The 20,895-nt window shown below is 34.7% G+C and overlaps 1 protein-coding gene across 1 annotated transcript in view; it reads left to right on the top strand.

Moving 5' to 3' along the window:
• The window catches only part of DOK6 (docking protein 6), a 435,381-nt gene that overhangs the window by 187,178 nt on the left and 227,308 nt on the right, over nucleotides 1-20,895 (top strand). Inside the window, 1 exon segment of the mRNA NM_001266038.1 lies at nucleotides 3,172-3,286. Within this exon segment, the coding sequence (NP_001252967.1) occupies nucleotides 3,172-3,286 (115 nt within the window).

Genomic DNA, 20,895 nt, shown 5'->3' with positions numbered 1-20,895 from the left:
CAGCTGGGAGGAGCCCATCTGGATTTAGCACCAATGTCAAACAATGACCTCAGGAACTATTACTTTAAAAGATCCCAAATTGGATTGGCCCAATATGTGAAGTGATATTTGCCCACAGGATATTTTTTTAATAAATAAAGACATCGGCCTGCAAGTAGTGGAGCTAAATAATTGGGTGTGGTCATGGAAAGAAAGAGTGAAAGGGAGTCCTGATTAAACCACTGTCATTCCACATCCAGAAGCTCAGTTAACTCAAGGTAGGATAAATGCAAATTGATATACGATCAGGCATGTCATAGTAAAAATACTGAAAGATAAAGACTAATGGAGTATCTTAAAAGCAGCAAAAGAAAAACTACTCTTCACTTACAAAGGAACCCCGATAAGATTAACATCTGACTTCTCACTAAAAACATTGTAGACTGGAAGACAGTGGAAAGTATATTCAAAGTGCTTAAAGGGAAAAAAGAAAAAAACAAAACACATCCACAAAGAATCTTGTATTCTTCAAAAAATAAGATGAAATAAAGGTATCGGGAGACAGACTATAACTCACAGACGTGCCTTACAAGAAATACTAAGTGATCCCAGCCCAACCATATCAAAAAACAGTATCAGTAAGGTAATTATAAAAGACAATATAAATGCATATTTTTTCCCTCCAAACTGACTTAAAAGGCAATTACATAAAACAATATGTATATAATGTACTTTTAGGCCTATAACATATAGAGTTCTAATATATTTACCAATAGCAATACAAAGGAGGTGTGGGAACAAAGCTGTATTGGACTATGGAAATGACTTCAGATAGTAATTCAAGTCAATAGAAACAAAAGAAAAGATCCAGAAATGATAAAGAAAATGTTAATGTAAAAAAGTAATATATATACACTTTGGTCTCCTTTCTTCTCTCAGCTTCTTTAAAAGATAAAAATTATATAAACTAAAATTATAAATATAATGTAATGTTGAGTTTGTAACATTTATATTAATAGATGTAATGTGTATAAAAATAATATCGCAATAAGGGAAAAAGCTATGTAGATATGAGATTTCTATATTTCACTGGCACAAAATTAATATCAATCTAAAGCTAATTCTGATATGTTAAAATATTTATGGTAAACCCTAAAACAATCTCTAAGGCATATAGTTGATTTTCATAATTCATTGTAGTTATGGACTATAAAACCTCTGCAAACATTGAGTTGCAAACCATGAATGAATTAATGACCTCTAATCACAACACTTTTGTTAACTGATCATTATATTACCTTGTTTTATTGTTGCTCTTTAAAGATATCTGATTACTAATAATGAACTTAGGGCAAACAGCACTGTAACTCATGCTGAATAAATCTTATCTAACACATGTATTTTCTCCATAAGGGCTATCACAGTCCTCTTTAACTTAGGAACACTAGACAGTTGGCATCGCACTTGGGGAGCCATTTTTAAAAGTGAAGTCAACAAGAAAAATCACAAAAATGCAAAAGCCATGGCTCTAAGCAGAGCATGAAAACGTGTCTACAGTATGACCACGAACACATTAAGACACAGCATCACCTGCTCAGCCTCAGCTGGAAGCGTGCACATCTGGAGACAAAGTTTTCACCTCTCTGCACATGCACATGTCTACAAATGACCACAGATGTGCCATGCATATTTATTTTGGGGTTGTAAATACATTTTTGCAGTAGGTGAATTCACAACTATAGAAACCACAAATAAAGACGATCAACTGTAACTTTAAAAAATACCTGATGACTTGGGTGATTTTCCTTGACAAGTAACTTTCAGCCACTCTCTGCAGTCTCCATTCCAACATATCCACTTGCTCATTTCCATCCACATTATAGATTCCTTGCCTGTGATTTTTAGTTTTTTCGTGTGTTTTTATTGGGGATCTTAGTCTAGTTTACATATTGTCATGTTAAATAGAGGTATAAATGCTTGCTAAGTACTAACCACATTTAATGTTAGAGATAATAAAATATTTTCTTAGAAAAATAGATCCTAAGGAATATTAAATATTATATTTGTATTATATATTTTATATAACTATAATATGCAAATGTGTATAAAAATATGCATGTGTTTAATTATTGTGTTTATAAAAACATTAATCAGCAAAATAGCCTTGAAAAAGCTAGTTATATCCCGTGAAAATTCTACATTTGGAGAAGAGAAATTAAAGCATAGTCAAAAGGTAATGAATTCATTATATCATATAATGATAGATATAATATCATAGGTTGTCATAAAAGAGGATATTAATTTGCTGTTTACTATGCTAGTTAATCCTGTCTTCTTTCTGTTAACAGTATGGATCTAGAAATAAGAAATCTTATAAATGAGAAGAAAAAATTCAGCCCCTTGAAAAGTAGATTTTTAAAAATTAACTCATTGAATATTATTGCAATGTTGTGTTTGCAGAGTTGTTGAGGAAATATACATTTGTTTCTGTTGACTGTGGAGAAAAGTAAAGATGCGCAAGTTGTAGCAGAACTTGTACCAATAAGTAGTCAACATCCAAAATACATAAAGCTAGTAGATATTTATTAATTGTCCAATAAATAAAGAGTTGTTAACCTGGGTGCATCAATCTTGGATGGGCTTTGGTGGGAGAAGTGGTATATGGGTCTGTGAACACTATGAGCATTTTTCTGGAGAACAAGTCTGTTGCTCTAAAATGTAACTTTTGGAGCAATGGACTTGCTCTCCAGTCACTTTGTTGACAGACACGTGTCAGTTACCTCAGGACCATAGGCCTACAGGAAATTTGCATGATGGGTGAGAATTAAGAGAGGGGAGATATTAAATACAACCAATATTCCACAGATATTTAATGAGAATCGTCTGTATACCACAACTGCTATTATTTGCCAGGTATATACTTTTAATAAAAGCGCAAAGTCCATAGAACCCTTCTACATAATATGTAGATCATTTCAAAATGCAGCAAATAATATAGTCTGTGACCAAAGTTAAGGGCATAATAGAAGACATTTTGTTTTGTTCTTTACTGTTTTTGGCTAAAGTCAATTTAAAATGATTACAAATATTCAATGGAAATCCATGTAAGACTGTGATAACTTATTTTGTTTCAGCACTCCAACATAGAGCATACATACTATATACTAAGTTAAAAATATTTTTTCTTTCAAGGTAACTGAACTGCACAATATCAAAAATATAACCAGACTGCCCCGAGAGACAAAGAAGCATGCGGTGGCAATTATCTTTCACGATGAAACGTCGAAGACATTTGCCTGTGAGTCAGGTAAGCTATTATTGGCCATCTACCCCTTGAGGAAATTGAGCTGCTTATGAGACAATGGTCCAGGCGGATTAAGAAACACTATTGAACAGGATGGCCTCCTGTAATGAGAATGTGCTGTAGAAGACTTCATTCAGAAGCTCAACGTGTTGATTTCCACTGATGTTTTGGTGCCTGTTACATGTCTGTGTCTGGATTTGGCTCCCAGGTGGTCTGCCTGTTGGGGTTTCCATTCAAGTTTTGAGAATTAAGTAAACAATACCTGGCAGGTATTATTCGGGTGTATGACCAATATTCTGGTTCTTGCCCAGTGTGTCTCTAGGCATTTGGTAGGGCAGGAATCAGGGTGCTGTGCAAAAGCATGGCAGAGCAAAGCCCCAGTCCTGAGACAGCACAAAACAGAACTTTGAGCTATTTGTTGCTTTCATGGATTGTCAGTACTGCGAGTAAATACATTTCAGATTGAATTTTAGCATCTCAGTTCATAAAGCACTCTGACATTATTGAGACACAAGGCAGTTTATAGTTTGAACTTGCAGTAGTTTTCATATCGGAATCCCTGTGGTGTGTAATATATTAGTTGGCTTATCACTTTTTAAAGATTTTGCTCAATGCACTGATGCATTTGTTTTATAATGGATGTTAGCAGAAAGTACCAAGGGTTTGCAAGATGTGAACTTAAACTAATGATTAGGTCTTCAGGAGAAATTTTATTCAGTATTTTTAAAAAGTAAAATGGTCCTTCTAGTTTTGTATACTTTGTTTATGGATGTCGTTAATACCAGGTTATATTATTCTAAAACCGATAATGTCCCTTTGCCTAACTGAAATTGCTCACACCTCTCACCGACCTTATCTTAGTATGGCTGAACTGCACTGGAATTTATCTCAGTGTTCCTCTTTTCTTGCATGCCTTTATCCATCTGTCCTGACATATTTCTCTTCACTTGCAATCTGACCTCATTTCATCATTTAAAATCGACATTTTGGAGTTGCACAGAAGCCTGTTAATTGATATAAATTCCCATTTTGTAATACACCCTGTCCCAGCCTTGCTGATATAATATAATATCATCCAATGATTTTTCTGCCTTCCTGTCCACTATCTTAAAACTGGTAAACCACTTTATTTTCCTCTGGGCTCTTAATCTCTCATATTAAAACTGGTATTTAAAATAACTAAAAGGTAACGTTTAATATTTAAGTTTCTAATTTTCCCAATTACTTTACATTTTCAAAATGTAGTGAGCAATATTGTGAATGTATAGGAAATACTGGAGCCTATTAATTTGTTAAAGAATGATATTTGGTTATATTTCTTTATGTGAAAATCTTATTTATGTTGTGTTTGGAAAGATATTGACCTAAAATTCATGTTCAGTTAATAACTTAATCATTCAATATATTGTTCCTTTCCATCTGATTATAATCTTGAATCCCATATTACAGCAGAAAATCATTTAATGCAATTTTATGTATTTATACAGATGGCTTTTCTGATTTACATCATTATAATCTACTCTTCATTTAACTTTCTATTGGTTTTAAAATAAACTAGGCTTGAGAATATTATAAAGCGTACAAGATTATACCTTTTCAAATTTCTATATTCTTGGAAGTTAGAGTAAATATATATTCCTAAAATTTTGTCTAAATATCTTTGCTTCTCCATGACACTTTTCTACCTCATTTATCCTGGTGTCACCTGAATGTCTTTGCCCTCATAGATCACAGAATATATACCAATGGCCCGATTGAAAGCAAAGCTTTGCTTTACATCCTGATACTTAAGAGCATTTTAATAGAAAAGGTATATTATTTTAATAGAAAAGGTATATTATTTTAACAGAAAAGGTGTATTATTTGAACAGTACATTTGAGTTCTGTGTCCCATCATCTCAAGTTCTTAGTTTATAAATGTCAGTCTATATAACATATTGATATTATTCATTCAGAAACTCATATAAACATAATTGAAATTCAGCAGTAGTTGTGTTTATATACTACCTGGAAATTTTGAAGTATGATTTGTTGAGCTTTGTTGGTCTATGCACAACAGAGGACCAGGGTGTTCCAGACAGTAAGTGTGGTAACAGAGCAGTGCCCTACTCCTGACCAGGTGCTACAGTCAGAGCCCCTCATCATTACACAAGCCTCTGTGCAAACAAAACATTCTCCCCACTGGGGTGCCGTAACAAAAGCATTTAAACTTTTATTTAAAGTCCATAAAGATTTAGAATTTTAAAATAAAACTCCCAAGTACATCTAGCATCCAGATCTTTCTTGGTTTTTAGTAACAGGAACCAGTGTTTCTTGGAGAAATGGTAGGTTCTAGAACTGGGGCATGAAATACACAAGATGAACCCAGAGCATCTTGTAGCATCTTGTAGTGCCAGAAAGGAAGGAAGCACCGCAAAAATGCTGCTGTATGTCTGAGGGACACAGGAGATCCCAATGGCCAAAGATGGAACAATTTGAGTGATAAAATAGCAAAGGATTATAACCCAAATTATAAATGAACATTTATGAGTCCATGCTTTAGCAATGACTGATGAATAAATACATAGGAGAGTACAGAAAAATATCCCATGCAGAAAATTACAAATAATTTATGTAGATGCTGTATCCACAGGAGGGTGGAGCATGACTCCCTGTGCCTTAAGCGGGGGCTGTTCATAGTGACTTCGTCTCTAGGAGAATAGGATAGAAAGGGACGGGAGAAAACAACTTTATGGTGGAGAAAACTGACAGACACTGCCTCAGCCAGGTGACCAAAGTGAAGATCAACAATGATAAATCATGTTGATAGAATCTACCCTTGATATGATGTGATCAAAAATAACACTTTACCTCTGTGGTCTTCATCCTAACAACCTATAAACCCATGAGAATAACATCAGACACATCCCGATGAAGGAATGGGTATTTGTATTTGTATTCCACAAATACCTGCCCAGGATGGATCAAAACTTTCAAGGTCATTACAAACAAGGAAAGCCTGGAAAACTGTCCCAACCAAGAGGGAGCTAAGAAGGCATGATGAATACATGTAATATGGTATCTTGATGAGATCTTGAAACCAAAAGAGGACACTAAGTAAAAACTAAGGAAAATTTAATAAATTGTGGTGATTAGTTAGTAAAAATTTATCAATACTAATTCATGAATTTTAACAAATGTACCATACTAATGTAAGATGTTACTAATAGGAGAAGATACAGGCTATATAGGAACTCAGTATTACTTTTGCAATATTCTTTAAATCTAAAACTGTACCAAAATGAGATGTTTTTTGTTTAAAAATAATGTGGAAGTGAATAAAAATATATCAATGAACTAGAGTAGATTCAAGTATAATAGAAATCTAGTGCATTATCAAGGATATATTAAAAATTAGTAAAGAAAAATTATATCTTACAATAACTGCTGTTTGAAGAACTAAATTCTTACACCATCCTATTATAGAATGCTTTCAGAATGATGAAGTGATATTCATTATTTCTTAACGGAAATGACAATACTAAAATCATTGCCACTGTTCAGTGGCTTGAGAGGAAATGTTAGATGTTGACCTAGTGTCATGAACAATAATGAAGAACCAGACTTAAAGTTGTATTGTGAGGGTCCCATCTTTCAATATAGGTGATTCAGAAGAAGGCTGAGCCTACCACATGTTCTTTTAGTGAACTGAGCACTCCCCCTTCAGAGTCATTTTAGAATACTGTTTTATTGCTAAATTTGAAATAATTATCAAGGCCCTACTTGGTTTTCTCTGAAATGCTACTGTGTGAGCTTACCACACATCTGTAGGACAAATGGAAAGGTTACAAGATGGCAAAAACCTATCCCTGAGGCCCTAACCCTTATTCTGCCATCCTGCCTTAGAGTGCCCTGTGGACATGTGTTACCAGTCTATACATCATGTAAAACCTATACCAGAATCTGCTCATCACAGCTACTGCTACCATATTAGTCTCTTCCATAGATATCTAGATACCCTAAAATATAGACATCTGTAGAAAGCTGTACTCCGTTCTTGTTGAGTCAAAAAGTTGAAATTAAAATGCGAGTATTTGTGAAGCATAACTTTAGGGAAACTATTTTGAATATTAAGTTATTATACAATTTATTCTCAGTGAAAAACATTTATAAAGAAATAGGATCATAATTTTATTTTAACTAGGATAATTTCAAAATATAAGCATCAAATTAGGGTCATTAATAGCATTCTTAATGGAAAATGACAAGTAGTGGTCTCAAAAAATCACAGTGAGAATTCGAATCCATAATTTAAACTGAACACTGCAATTATTTTTAATATAAACACATACTTTCTGTATTTCTAACTTTGAACTTTCCCATTATCAATTATCAGTGGGGAGAAATGGCTTATCTGGCATACTAATTAAGGAACTAGGATTAGTATAACCACAAAAGACAAGGTTCTATTCTGTTTTATGAAAATGTTTGAACAGGCAGAATCCTCTTGCTAACAAAGACTTTCTTCTCATGTCTGAATTTCACACGCGAAAGTCTGAAATGTGAAGGGTTCTTAATGTTGGTTTTATGGTTCGTGTAAGATTTTTGGGAAATGTAGGGCTCTTCATTAGGATAAAATGGTCTTAACTTCCCAGAGAAGAATTTCCTGACAACGTGGCTGAAGTTAGATACAAATGTTAATATAGAAGAATGCTTTTATTTGAATTTCTAACAAATGGTTTTCAACTACTTTAAATATCACCAACTTGAAAGTATTACTTCTTTTTTAAAACTACATTTTATGTATAGATCTAAGTCTGCTTGAAAGTAGTAGTTGAAGTGTTTGAGAAATAATGGCAAGATTTTTTTTAATTGTCTCAACTTCATGACACATGCTGATCGGGATAAAAAAGAACATGAAAATCATAAACAAGAAAGTTTATTACTTTGTAATGAAAATTATTTTTAGATAAATGTTAAGCTGCAGTAGTTTATATCTGTTAATAAAATTTTATTCTCCAAGAAAATGCTGTATCAAATAGATAATTGTATAGATTATTAAATACTCAAAGGAATTGCCAAGTGATAACAAGAAATCCACTTTCATTTTATTTGTGTAAATTTGAGGCTACAAGTGCAGTTTTGTTATGTGGGTACATTGTGCAGTGGTGAAGTCTGAAGAAACCCACTTTCTAGTTTAGTAAGAGTGTCACTTCTCCTTGTCAGAGAGAGTGTCTGCACCATGGCCTCAGGATAGAAAATTTCAAAAACTCCTTGTAGTTTTATGAGACCCCCTGTTGGGATAGATCTCTTTGTGTGTGTGTGTGTGTATGTGTGTGTGTGTGTGTTTCAGAATCAGCTGAGATCAAATCATTTTGCAGCGTTTAGGAAGTATTTGTCATTTTTAAAAGCTTAAACATACAAAATGATAAAAAGTAACAGTAGTTTTACTGAAACCTTTCTATAGTTCTGCAATAAGAGTAGGAAATGTATTAATGCAAAAAGTCCTCCCTGCAGCCTCATGCAAACTGTCCTGTCCCTTTAACCAAAGAAGAAACAGAGGTACTCTGAACCTCAGCACATGCTCTTAACAACTAGGTCACTTGCACAAGTTTTCACCTGAGTCCTGATGCTAATTACCAAACGTATATTCACTTAACATGGGTGACAGTCATATGCTGTCTTTTCCTTGAGGTCTGTCCTTACGCACAAATTATTACTAAGTCTGGGATAAAAGTTAAAACATCACTTTTTTCTCTGGTGGATGACTTGCAAAACGAAATGTAACAACAATAAAAGGTAGTATAATTTTCAGTATTCTGAAAATAATCCCACTAATAATCTAAAAAGTATATCATATTATTTGTCACAGAAAGTATTTGACAATACTCAAAGGATATGCATGATAAAAACTATGAGAAGATAAAGAATAGATGGGAACTTCCTCAACTTGATAAAGAACATCTGCAGAAACCTACGGCTACGTCACACTTAAGATAAAAACCGATGCTTTCTCCATAGACTGGGAAGACAGAAAGCTTTCCTGCTCTCCTCTGTGCTGTGCAAGACAGTTCTGGAAGCTCTGCTATCACAGTAAGGCAAGAAAGAAAAATAAAAGACATACAGATTGCAAAGCAATGAATATAACTGCCCCTTTTTTGAAGGTGACATAATTGTCTATATTTTAAAAATCCCGACCGGGTGCAGTGGCTCACCACCTGTAATCCCAGCATTTTGGGAGGCCGAGGCCGGCAAATTACCTGAGGTCAGGAGTTCAAGACCATCCCGGGCAACACAGTGAAACCCTGTCTCTACTAAAATACAAAAAAAATTAGCCGGGCATGGTGGCACACACCTGTAGTCCCAGCTACTTGGGAGGCTGAGGCAGGATAATTGCTTGAACCCAGGAGGCAGAGGTTGCAGTGAGCTGATCACGCCACTGTACTCCAGCCTGGGCAAGAAGAGCAAAACTCCATCTCAATAAATAAATAAATAAATAAATAAAATTCCCAAGGAGTTCTAAAATTATATGGAAAGAAAGACAACTCTCAATAAAATACATATAAAAGGAACAAACTTCAACAGAATAATGGCCACTTGTGAAAAGCCCACAACTAACATCATAATCCATGAAGAAAAACTGAAAGCTTTTTCTCAAAGATCTGGTACAAGGAAAGGATGCTCACCCTTGCCATTTCTATTGAACATAGCACTGTAAGTCCTACGCAGAGAAATTAGACAAGAAAAAGAAACAAAAGACGTCCAAATTAGAATTACCCCTGTTTGCAGATGACACAATCCTATATGTAGAAACCCTAAAGGCTCCATTTAAAAACTGTTAGGGCAAATAAACGAATTCAGTGAAGATGCAGGATACAAGATCAACATACAAAAGTCAGTAGCACTTATGTACACTAACAACAAACGATTCAAAAAGGTTTTTTTCTTTTCTTTTTCTTTTTTGAAACGGAGTCTCTCTCTGTTGCCCAGGCTGCTGGAGTGCAGTCGCACAATATTGGCCCACTGCAACCTCCACCTCCCAGGTTCAAGCAATTCTCTGCCTCAGCCTCCTTCAAAAAGGAAATTCTAAAAAATAAGCCTATCTATCTAAATTGTGTTTAAAAAATAAAATACTTAAGAGTAAATTTAACCACGGATGGTTTTATATGTTGCTCTTTCATGAATCACAGCACATAACAAAAGATTCCTGGGTCAGCGAAAAGAATTATTTTTTCCCCAAGTCCCAAAGAAGCAATGTGATTAGCCCAGATGGATGCCTGCACATGCAGTGGGGGTCAGAGTTGCAGAACCTAGAACCAGAAACTAGGCACTTTTTAAACAACCAGCAGGTATTGCAACACGCAGCAAAGAAGCTAACCGCCTTACCTCCAGGGAGAGTGAGCAGTTACCTGGTAGCCACACTTGATCTAACTTTGTTGCCTTTGAAACATTAAAACTCATAAAAAAGGAAGATGATCTAATTTATTTTATGAGGCCAGCATAGTAACATCTGATATTATTCTGTTTTAATATATTTAACTTTAAATTTAAAAATTAACAAAAAGCAACAGCAATATACAATAACAGGAAAAAGGTAAATATTCAGGAGGGATTTAATTACTATATAAAGGAAAATAACAAGCCTTATTTATAAACATAAAATAGATCATTTCCTTGGATATAAAAACATAATATTAAAATACAAACTTCTCCCAAAACACAATATTAAAATATAAAGTTCTCCCAGGTTAATAGTGCATTTTAATATAGTTCTTACTTGGATGTCAACAAAATTTTACTTTTAGAGTAGGGAAAATTATTTAAAATTTATATGGAATAATGTCTATGAATAACCAAAGACAATATGTTAAAGTCTAAAAACATTTCAAAGAAAATTTGGAAAACTGTATGCTTAATCTAGGGATTGTAGAGACCTTCTTTATAAAGACAGAAGCTCCAAAACTATAAAACACGACGACTGATGTATCTGAGCCTAAAAAATCAAACAGCTCTCCTACAGCAAAGGATTCACAAGCAGAGTCACTACACAAATTAGAGTTTTAGAATAATTTTGGAAATGCAAGTAACAGATAAAATGTTAAAAACTACAATGTGAAAAAAAAACTTATAAAGTGGCAAGGAGGAAATGTTAACAATTACAGTTATGCAAAGATTATGACTAAGCAATTCACATTTTTATAAACACAGATGGCAAAATTGTTTTTGAGAAGACTTAAATTGTAAAATAGTTAGAGATATAAAAAATCAAAATAATAATGAGAATAAACCCAAGATTAAAAGGAACCCTCAGTTCAAGTTATAAATTTATTTAAAATCTTATAACTAAGGCTTTAATCTATTTTGATTTGATGTTTGGATATAGTATAAGATAAGGGTCCAATTTCATTTTTTCTACGTGGATTTCCAATTTTCCAACACTATTTGTTGAATAGCTTATCCTTTGCCCACTATGTGTTCTTGGCACCCCTGTTGAGTATATGTGTGTGGATTCATTTCTGGGCTCTCTATTCTGGGCCATCGGTCTATATGTCTGCCTTCATACCAGTATTACACTGTTTTGATTATGGTAACCTTGTAATATATTTGAAATCAGGAAATGTGATCCCTCCAGCTTTATTCCTGTTTCTCAAGATTGATTTGGATATTCAGTCTTTTGTGGTTCCATATGATTTATAGAATGTTTTATTTTTGTAAAAAAAAAAAAAGTCATTGAAATTTTGATATGGTTTGCATTGAATCTGTGGATTGTTTTGGGTAGGATGACATTTTACCAATATTAATTATTCAAATCCATGAGCATAGATGTTTTTCCATTTGTTTGTATCTTTTTGAATTTCTTTCATAAATGTTTGTATTTTAAAGCATACAAATTTGGGAGGCTGAGGCAGGTGGATCCCGAGGTCAGGAATTCGAGACCAGTCTGGCCAACATGGTGAAACCTCGTCTCTACTAAAAATACAAAAATTAGCTGGGCACAGTGGCAGGCACTTATAATTCCAGCTACTCAGGAGGCTGAGGCAGGTGAATTGCTTGAACCTGGGAGGTGGAGATTGCAGTGAGCTGAGATGGCACTACTGCACTCTAGCCTGGGCAACAGAGCAAGACTATCTCAAAAAAAAAAAAAAAAGAAAAAGAAAAAAAAACTTTTGCTTAACTTTATTTCTTAAGTATTTTATTCTTTATGGTGCTATTGTAAAACTCCTAGAAGAAAACATAGGGGAAAATTTTATCTCCTTGGTCTAGCAAAATGATTTCATGGCTATAACACAGAAAGCTCAGATAACAAAAGCAAAAATAGATGACTGGAAATTGTGTCAAACTAAAAAGCTTCTAAACAGTGAAGAAAGATATCAACAGAATGAAAAGGCAATCTACAGAATGGGAAAAATACTCGCAAACTACCTGATTAGCAGTTAGTTTCCAGAATATATTAGGCATGTGTACATCTCAATAGCAAATAAATTATCCAATTCAAAAACAGAATAAACATCTTTCCAAAGAAGACATACAGATGGTCAACAGGTGTATGAAAGGTGCTCTGAACATAACAAATTAAAAAACATGTAGAGCAAAATCATAATGAGTATTATGAAAATGTAAATCAAACCTGCCAGGATGGCTATTACAAAAAATAAATAAAAGATAAAAAGACAACAAGTGTCGGCAAAAATGTGGAGAAATTGGAACCCTAGTGTATTAGCAATGGAAATGCAAATTGATGCAGCTCTTATAGAAAACAGTATGGAAGTTCCTGAAAACATTAAAAAGGAGAATTACCATATGATCTGGCAATCTCATTTCTGAGTATTTATCAAAAGAATTAAAACCTGGATCTTGAAGAGATGTTAACACTCCTGTGTTTATTGCAGCACTTTCACAATAGCCAAGACATGGAAACAATCTGAATGTTGATCAGTTGATGAGTGGATTAAGAAAATGTGGACTATACATACAATAGAGTGGTATTCAATCTTTAAAAAGAAGGAAATTCTGCAATATGCAACAACATGGATGAATCTTGAGAGCATTACGCTAAGTGAAATAAGCCAGTCACAAAAAAAACAAATACTGCCTGATTTCACTTATGTCAATTATCAAAAATAGCCAAATTTGTAAACCTGAAGAATGAAATAACAGTTACCAGAAGGTAGGGGCTAACCAATGGGCATAAAGTTTCAGTTAAGTGAGGTAAATAAGCTCTAGAGATCTGCTCTGCAACATTGCACCTCTACTCATTAATAACGTATTGTCTTTTAAAAAATTTGTTAAGAGGATAGAGCTCATGTTAAGTGTTCTTATCACAATAAAATAAAAATTTAAGAAAGGGGAAAAATGAGTTCTCACATTTATTTCCCAAGAAAATGTAGGTAAAAAGTATATTCTCATAACGGCTAATAGGAATATGAATTGTTGTCCCTAGGTTTTCAAGAAAATTGGCAATTGCTATTAAATAAACATGCATACCCTTGATTCTATGAACCTCTTTGGGAATATATCTCATATAAGCATATACACTAATACATGAGGATATAGGTTCAAGAACATTAATTATGTATAATGGCAAAAAAAATTGGCAATGTATGCCTATCAATAAAACAGTTGAGCATTTATGGTGTGTCCTTATTCCATGAAATATTTTGCAATCACTAGAAAGAATTCTAATTAAATCCTTTGAAAAGATTTCAGTCAAACTTAGTCTTCATGCCAAGCAACCAACCAAGAAGTACACAACAAACACAGTCCGCCCCCCATCTGTGGATACTGCCTCTGTGGAGTCAACCAATGGTGAATTGAAAATATTTCGAAAGAAAAATAACGATATATCAATTTAAAAAATACAAATTAGGAAATACAGTATAACAATGATTAACACAGCATTTAAATTGTATTACGTACTATAAGTAATCAGAATGTACTTTAAAGTATTGGGGAGGTTATATGCAAACACTGCAGCATTTTACATAAGAGATTTGAGCATTCGTTGATTTTGGTATTTCAGGGTTAGGGAAGAGAGTCCTTAAACCAATCCCCTATGAATATTTAGGAGCACCTGTAATCACATATTTAAGGGAAACAAAGAGAAAAAGACAGTTTTAACAACTGCTGCCTGAGGTAAGGGAGGATAATAGTGAGGTGAATGGAAAAGGAAGAGGGACAAAAAGGGCAACCAAAAAAGGAAAGGTAGTACAACTATTATGTACCCATAAAAATGAAAAATACAAAAAAAGATAAAATGAACAAAAGAAAACATCAAGTATACAATTTGTTGCATTCACATGAAATTGTGCATATGTGAATTTGTGCATGAATGTGTTCAGTATTTTTAAGTAAGTTAATCATCAGGAAATGCAAATTAAAACTGCAATGAGGCGCATAGTGATGTACCTATCAGCATGACTAACATTTTTTAAAAATTAGCGACACCACCAAGTGCTTGTGAGGATGCAGAAAAACTAGATCTCTCATATGTTGGTGTTGGGAAATGTAAAACGGTACCATCAGTTTGAAAAATTGTTCGGCAGCTTCTCATAAAATTAAACATGAAATTAACGTACACCCTGGAAATTACACTCTTGGGCATTTATCCCAGGAAAAAGTGAAAAGAAACAAGTATACACACACACACACACACACACACACACACACACGATTCTGTTTACGTCTCTTTTCAATGACAAATTTTAGAAATGGAGGACAGATTAGTAGTTGCCAGAAGTTAGGAATGGGGCTGAAAGTGTGGGGACAGGAGGGCTGTATGGTCACTAAAAAGTAACAGAGCTTGTATTGGAACTGTGCAGCGTTGATTGTGGTGGTGCATACACAAGCCTCCACAAGTGATAAATTGTATAAAACTTACACACACAGACACACACACACACACACACACACACACACACACACACAGAGAAGCAAAACTGGGAAACCAGAATAAGATCAGTGGACTATCAATGTCAACACCCTGGTTGTCATATTATACTGGTCTTTTGCAAAATGTTACCATTGGGGGAAACTGGACAAAACGTGCACAGGATGTCTCTGTATCATTTCTCACAACTACATGTAAGTCCATAATCATCTCAGCAAAATTTCCAACAAAAAGTAAATTAGGTATATGTCTATGATCTTAAGGTTGTCTATAATGTATATTTAAGTTAAAAAAAAACAGGATGTGAAGACAATTGCAGAAAAATTTGTTTTCCTTAGGTTTTCAAGAAAACTGGCTATTGCTATTTCATATAATATGGTAAAAAGAAACCAACTACAAAACCAAAAATAATACTCAACCTGTGCCTGTGTGGCTTGTGCATGTTTATGAGCACGAAGAGATTCGTGTGCGAGGGTGCGTGTGTCCAAGGGTGTATGTGTGCGAGGGTGCATGTGTGTGAGGGTGCAGATGTATGTCTTGCTCTTTTCTAACAGAGGCCTTGCATGAATGGCTACTCTGCGTACCCCAGCCCGGCACCAACACCTCACCCAGCCAACCCCTACATTTCCTTCCATTTTCAGCATAAGGGTCTCCTGCTTTGTGCCCCCTCACGCTGCTTAGTGCCTTTGCTCCCCACTCCCATAGCACCCTAAAGCTGGGCTTCACACTCTCTGTTCAAGGTCTCTGTACTCTGCCAGATTTTAACTCAGTGAGGATATGCACATATTGGCTTGCTTACTCATGTAATTCCTACTACCACATGCTAATAAGTGTGTGGAATTATTAATACCTGAATTAGTAAAATTTATATTTGTTTTATCTTAATGATATATTTATATTTCTTGGATAATTATTTTTTTCTTTTTTGCTTTTCTTTTCTTTTGAGACAGGGTCTTGCTCTGTTGCCCAGGCTGAAGTGCAGTGGCATGATCACGGCTCACTGCAGCCTCCACCTCCCTGGCTCAGTAAATCCTCCCACCTGTAGCCGGGACTCCAACTGTGTGCCACCATGCCTGGCTAATTTTTGTATTTTTTGTAGAGATGGGGTTTCGTTATGTTGCTCAGGCTGGTTTCGAACTCCTGGGCTCAAGCCATCCACCTGTCTCTGCCTAAGTGCTGGCATTACAGGCGGGAGCTGCAGTGCCTCGCCTATTGCTTTTTTCAAAACAAATTTTAAAGACTATGTGCTTTGTGCTTGTGATGTGAGAGTGAACGACCAGCGTGCTGCATGTGTGTGTGTGCGCGCATGTGTAACATTGGTTATGGCACACAAGGCCTGTGGCAGTAACTCTTCAAGTAAAACATTTTTGTAAACAATGAGAAATTCAACATTTTGCCTATTCATTAAAAAGAGAGCCCTTCTTTCTTTTATTGTGTATGTCCCAGTCTCAAGGCAATGGCTAGTAAATGAAAAAGGAGATGACATAGAGAAACCCAAAGTTTGGTTAATAGATTCTGCTTACCTTCATTAAAAAAACAAAAGAGGAAAAAAAGAGTATAACTGTGTCAGCATATGAAACCTAAAAACTTACCTTCAAATAATTTAGGACAAGTAAATTTTTAAGTCTGAATTACCTGTTTAATTTCCTAAATAGTTATATGAAGCATTGAATGTATTCCGTAATCTAATGAGGATATTTTTATAGGTTTTTCCCTCCAAAATATGTAATGGAATATGTGTCAATTGAATAAATTATTCCACATGAAAAATTGTAAAAATGAATTGGTGTAAATCCCAAATCTCAATATATTTATATATTTATAATTAATATTTTGAGGTTTTCTGAGTATTACCTCGTACCTGAAATACCTGGTTATCAGTTTATCACATTTCAGTTTATTCAAATTTTATTTCTCAAATTCTGTATCTTTATTTCAAAGAGAACATTATTTACTAAAGTATAGTGATTTGTGTTAGGTAATATATTTGTATCTTATAATATTATCACTAATTTTTCTAAGAATTTTTTTCCAGATGAGTCTGTCATTTTCTTCTCAGACTTGGCATAATCTTTCCTACCACAAGTCATCTAGAAAAGATGCTGTTTTTCCCTATTTAATAAATGATGCTGGGAAAATTGGCTAGCCATAAGTAGAAAGCTGAAACTGGATCCTTTCCTTACTCCTTATACAAAAATTAATTCAAGATGGATTAGAGACTTAAATGTTAGACCTAAAACCATACAAACCCTAGAAGAAAACCTAGGTAATACCATTCAGGACATAGGCATGGGCAAGGACTTCATGTCTAAAACATCAAAAGCAATGGCAACAAAAGCCAAAATTGACAAATGGGATCTAGTTAAACTAAAGAGCTTCTGCACAGCAAAAGAAACTACCAACAGAGTGAACAGGCAACCTATAGAATGGGTGAAAATTTTTGCAATCTACTCATCTGACAAAGGGCTAATATCCAGAACCTACAAAGAACTCAATCAAATTTACAAGAAAAAAACAAACAACCCCATCAAAAAGTGGGCAAAGGATATGAACAGACACTTCTGAAAAGAAGACCTTCATACAGCCAACAGACACATGAAAAAATGCTCATCATCACTGGCCATCAGAGAAATGCAAATCAAAACCACAATGAGATACCATCTCACACCAGTTAGAAAGGCAATCATTAAAAAATCAGGAAACAACAGGTGCTGGAGAGGATGTGGAGAAACAGGAACCCTTTTACACTGTTGGTGGGACTGTAAACTAGTTCAACCATTGTGGAAAACAGCGTGGCAGTTCCTCAAGGATCTAGAACTAGAAATACCATTTGACCCAGCCATCCCATTACAGGGTATATGCCCAAAGAATTATAAATCATGCTGCTATAAAGACACATGCACACGTATGTTTATTGTGGCACTATTCACAATAGCAAAGACTTGGAACCAACCAAAATGTCCATCAGTGACAGACTGGATTAAGAAAATGTGGCACATACACACCATGGAATACTATGCAGCCATAAAAAAGGATGAGTTCAAGTCCTTTGTAAGGACATGGATGCAGCTGGAAACCATCATTCTCAGCAAACTATCACAAGAACAAAAAACCAAACACCTCATGTTCTCACTCATAGGTGGGAATTGAACAATGAGATCACTTGGACACAGGAAGGGGAATATCACACACTGGGTCCTATTGTGGGGGGGGAGAGGGGAGGAATAGCATTAGGAGATATACCTAATGTAAATGATGAGTTAATGGGTGCAGCACACCAACATGGTACATGTATACATATGTAACAAACCTGCACATTGTGCACATGTACCCTAGAACTTAAAGTATAATTAAAAAAAAAAAGAAAAAAAAAGATACTGTTAAAAATTGTCCTTGAATTCAAAAAAATCAACCTTGAATTCAAATGGCAGAGAGTAGGCATACAGTTAAACCTTTCTTCCCATTACCATTTTTTCAGGTTTACTGAGGTGTAATTAGCAAGTAAAAATTCTGTTTATTTAAGGTATACAACTTGATGTTTCAATATACGTATACTTCATAAAATGGTCACCACAATAAAGCTAATTAAAATATCTGTCACTTCACGTAATTATCACTTTCTTTTTTCTTTGTGTGTGTGTGTAAGAACACTTAAGATCTACCCTGTTAGCAAATAGATGCAATCACAAAACCTGTATTGGTTTCAGTATGTAGCATAGAACCTGTAAATAGAAATTAATTTGTTTTGCATCTATGTTACAGCTGTAGACACTGAACAAATAATCTGTACTTAGACATAGGTGAATGGAGCCTACTGTAAAGTCCAATTACTGTTCATTAACATTATAATAAAGAATACACACACACACACGTGTATGTTACTTCACCAAAAAATATTTTTACTTGATTTTTTTAAAGAAGCATTTCTGTTTCCTTATTTGGAAATCCTTTTGAAGCATGTAGATTATTTAGGATTAGAAGGGCTCACTTTCTGCTTAAGAATAGAGGAAGTGTCCCTCATATAAAGGTTGTATAGTTCAGGTACTCATCCCAGATTATAGAACTTTTCATCTTTACAGCCACAAAGCTGAGTTAATAAAAGTAAGATAGTAAAACAACTAATAGATTTTATCGATGTTAGGTCAGTGGTATAGACAAATATGACTAAGTTGTTGCAAATATAGTATATATAACCCCAAATAACAGCTGGTATGTATCCATGACAAAGAAGAAAATCAATTTTATTGCATTTAAGAAGCCAACTTAGGGTATGACATTAGAAACATTATTCACTAGTGCTGCTTAGACTTATATGGTCTGTGGGCAAACAATACTTCAGTTTCAAGTGATGTCAGTCCAGCACTTTTATGGACATTCCATTACTCTGGGGATAATGGGAAACATTTCTGTTTACTGATTGTTCAATACAAAAGACAACTTGAATAAAGCTGGAACAACTTATGTTTCTAGCTGACTCAGTCACTGTGGAATAGAATTGCTGGTTAATAACCATCTGCTTCTCAGCCATCCTGCTAAGAGATGTGGAGGAAATCATTAAAAACAGAATATAGTGATCTTATGTTATCTGAAATGTATTGAGATTTCGAAGTTAATTCTTTAGAAAAAGTGGAATGCTGTATAGCAATGTCAGTGGAATGAGACTTTCAATTTTTAATGCCCTTCACAATTTCACGTTGAAGAAAAATACCAAACCTTAAGCTGCACATACCTCCACCAAAAGTTTACATTATTTTGGTGAAATTTGGGTATGGCGTTGTCAGATTAGCGTGACAAACCAGAGACAAAACTGATTTGAGCAAAGTTTGATGTGACTAAACTGCCCTGCAGTGTCCAGCCTCTACTGTGTATGGGATATCAGTGAAATGGGTGTGTTCAGTTAAAAGTAGTTTCTCTTTGACACCAAAATCATAACCAAGGTGAACCCATTTCATGTAGGATGAGTGTGGCTAATGCATTTTTTCTAAAAGAGGTTCTTGGATTTGAGACATTGGAAATAAGAAAGGAATGAGTTCCTAGTGGGATAAAAAAAATATTGGCTGCTAAACACTAAGGATAAACAATACAGTTAAGTGGGATATACAAAATACTAATGTATCCCGGTGTCATTGCTCACTAAACACTGAACTCTAGAAATTAATAAATCTAGTACATATCCTGAGAGGCTTCTCTTCCTGTTCCCAGCTTCAGTGGAGTGTTACTGTCACACTGGTACTGCTTTGTTTGCCTGTCTTTGAACTTCATGAAGAGTAGGAAGAGCTACCACCCATGACTGTCTGCTCTGCGTTGGTGTCTGTGTGGCATCCCAGCACCCTTCACCTCCACCAGGCCATGCTCATTGCTGGGCTGCCCAGGCCTGGCCTTCCCATCACTTTACATAACAAAGCCCTAGCTGGCCCCTTCTCTAAATCAACCAAGTAGATTTTTCCAAAAGTCAACCAAGCTCCAGAAAGTAACTTTAGAACTAACTACTAGATGTGCAAGAATTTAGAAACTACTTTTTTAGAAATGTTTTATGAGCAATTAACATACAGCATCAGCTGCTAAATGGTTGTTGAGGAGTTGTCATTCTCATTCCTTATTTTTGTACATTAAGAAAATATACTTCTGCTTTATTTGCAGAATTTACATAAAGCATATTACCTTGCTTCTCACTTCAAAGTTTTACCATATGATATCCTGTTACACAGAATTGTGCTTTTTTAAGAAATTAAGACTTCTATAATTG

The sequence above is a fragment of the Macaca mulatta genome, chromosome 18, assembly GCF_049350105.2.
Source record: "Macaca mulatta isolate MMU2019108-1 chromosome 18, T2T-MMU8v2.0, whole genome shotgun sequence".
Taxonomy (NCBI): Eukaryota; Metazoa; Chordata; class Mammalia; order Primates; family Cercopithecidae; genus Macaca; species Macaca mulatta.
Note: the sequence above shows the minus strand (reverse complement) of the source record. Positions and strands in the feature narration are given on the sequence as shown.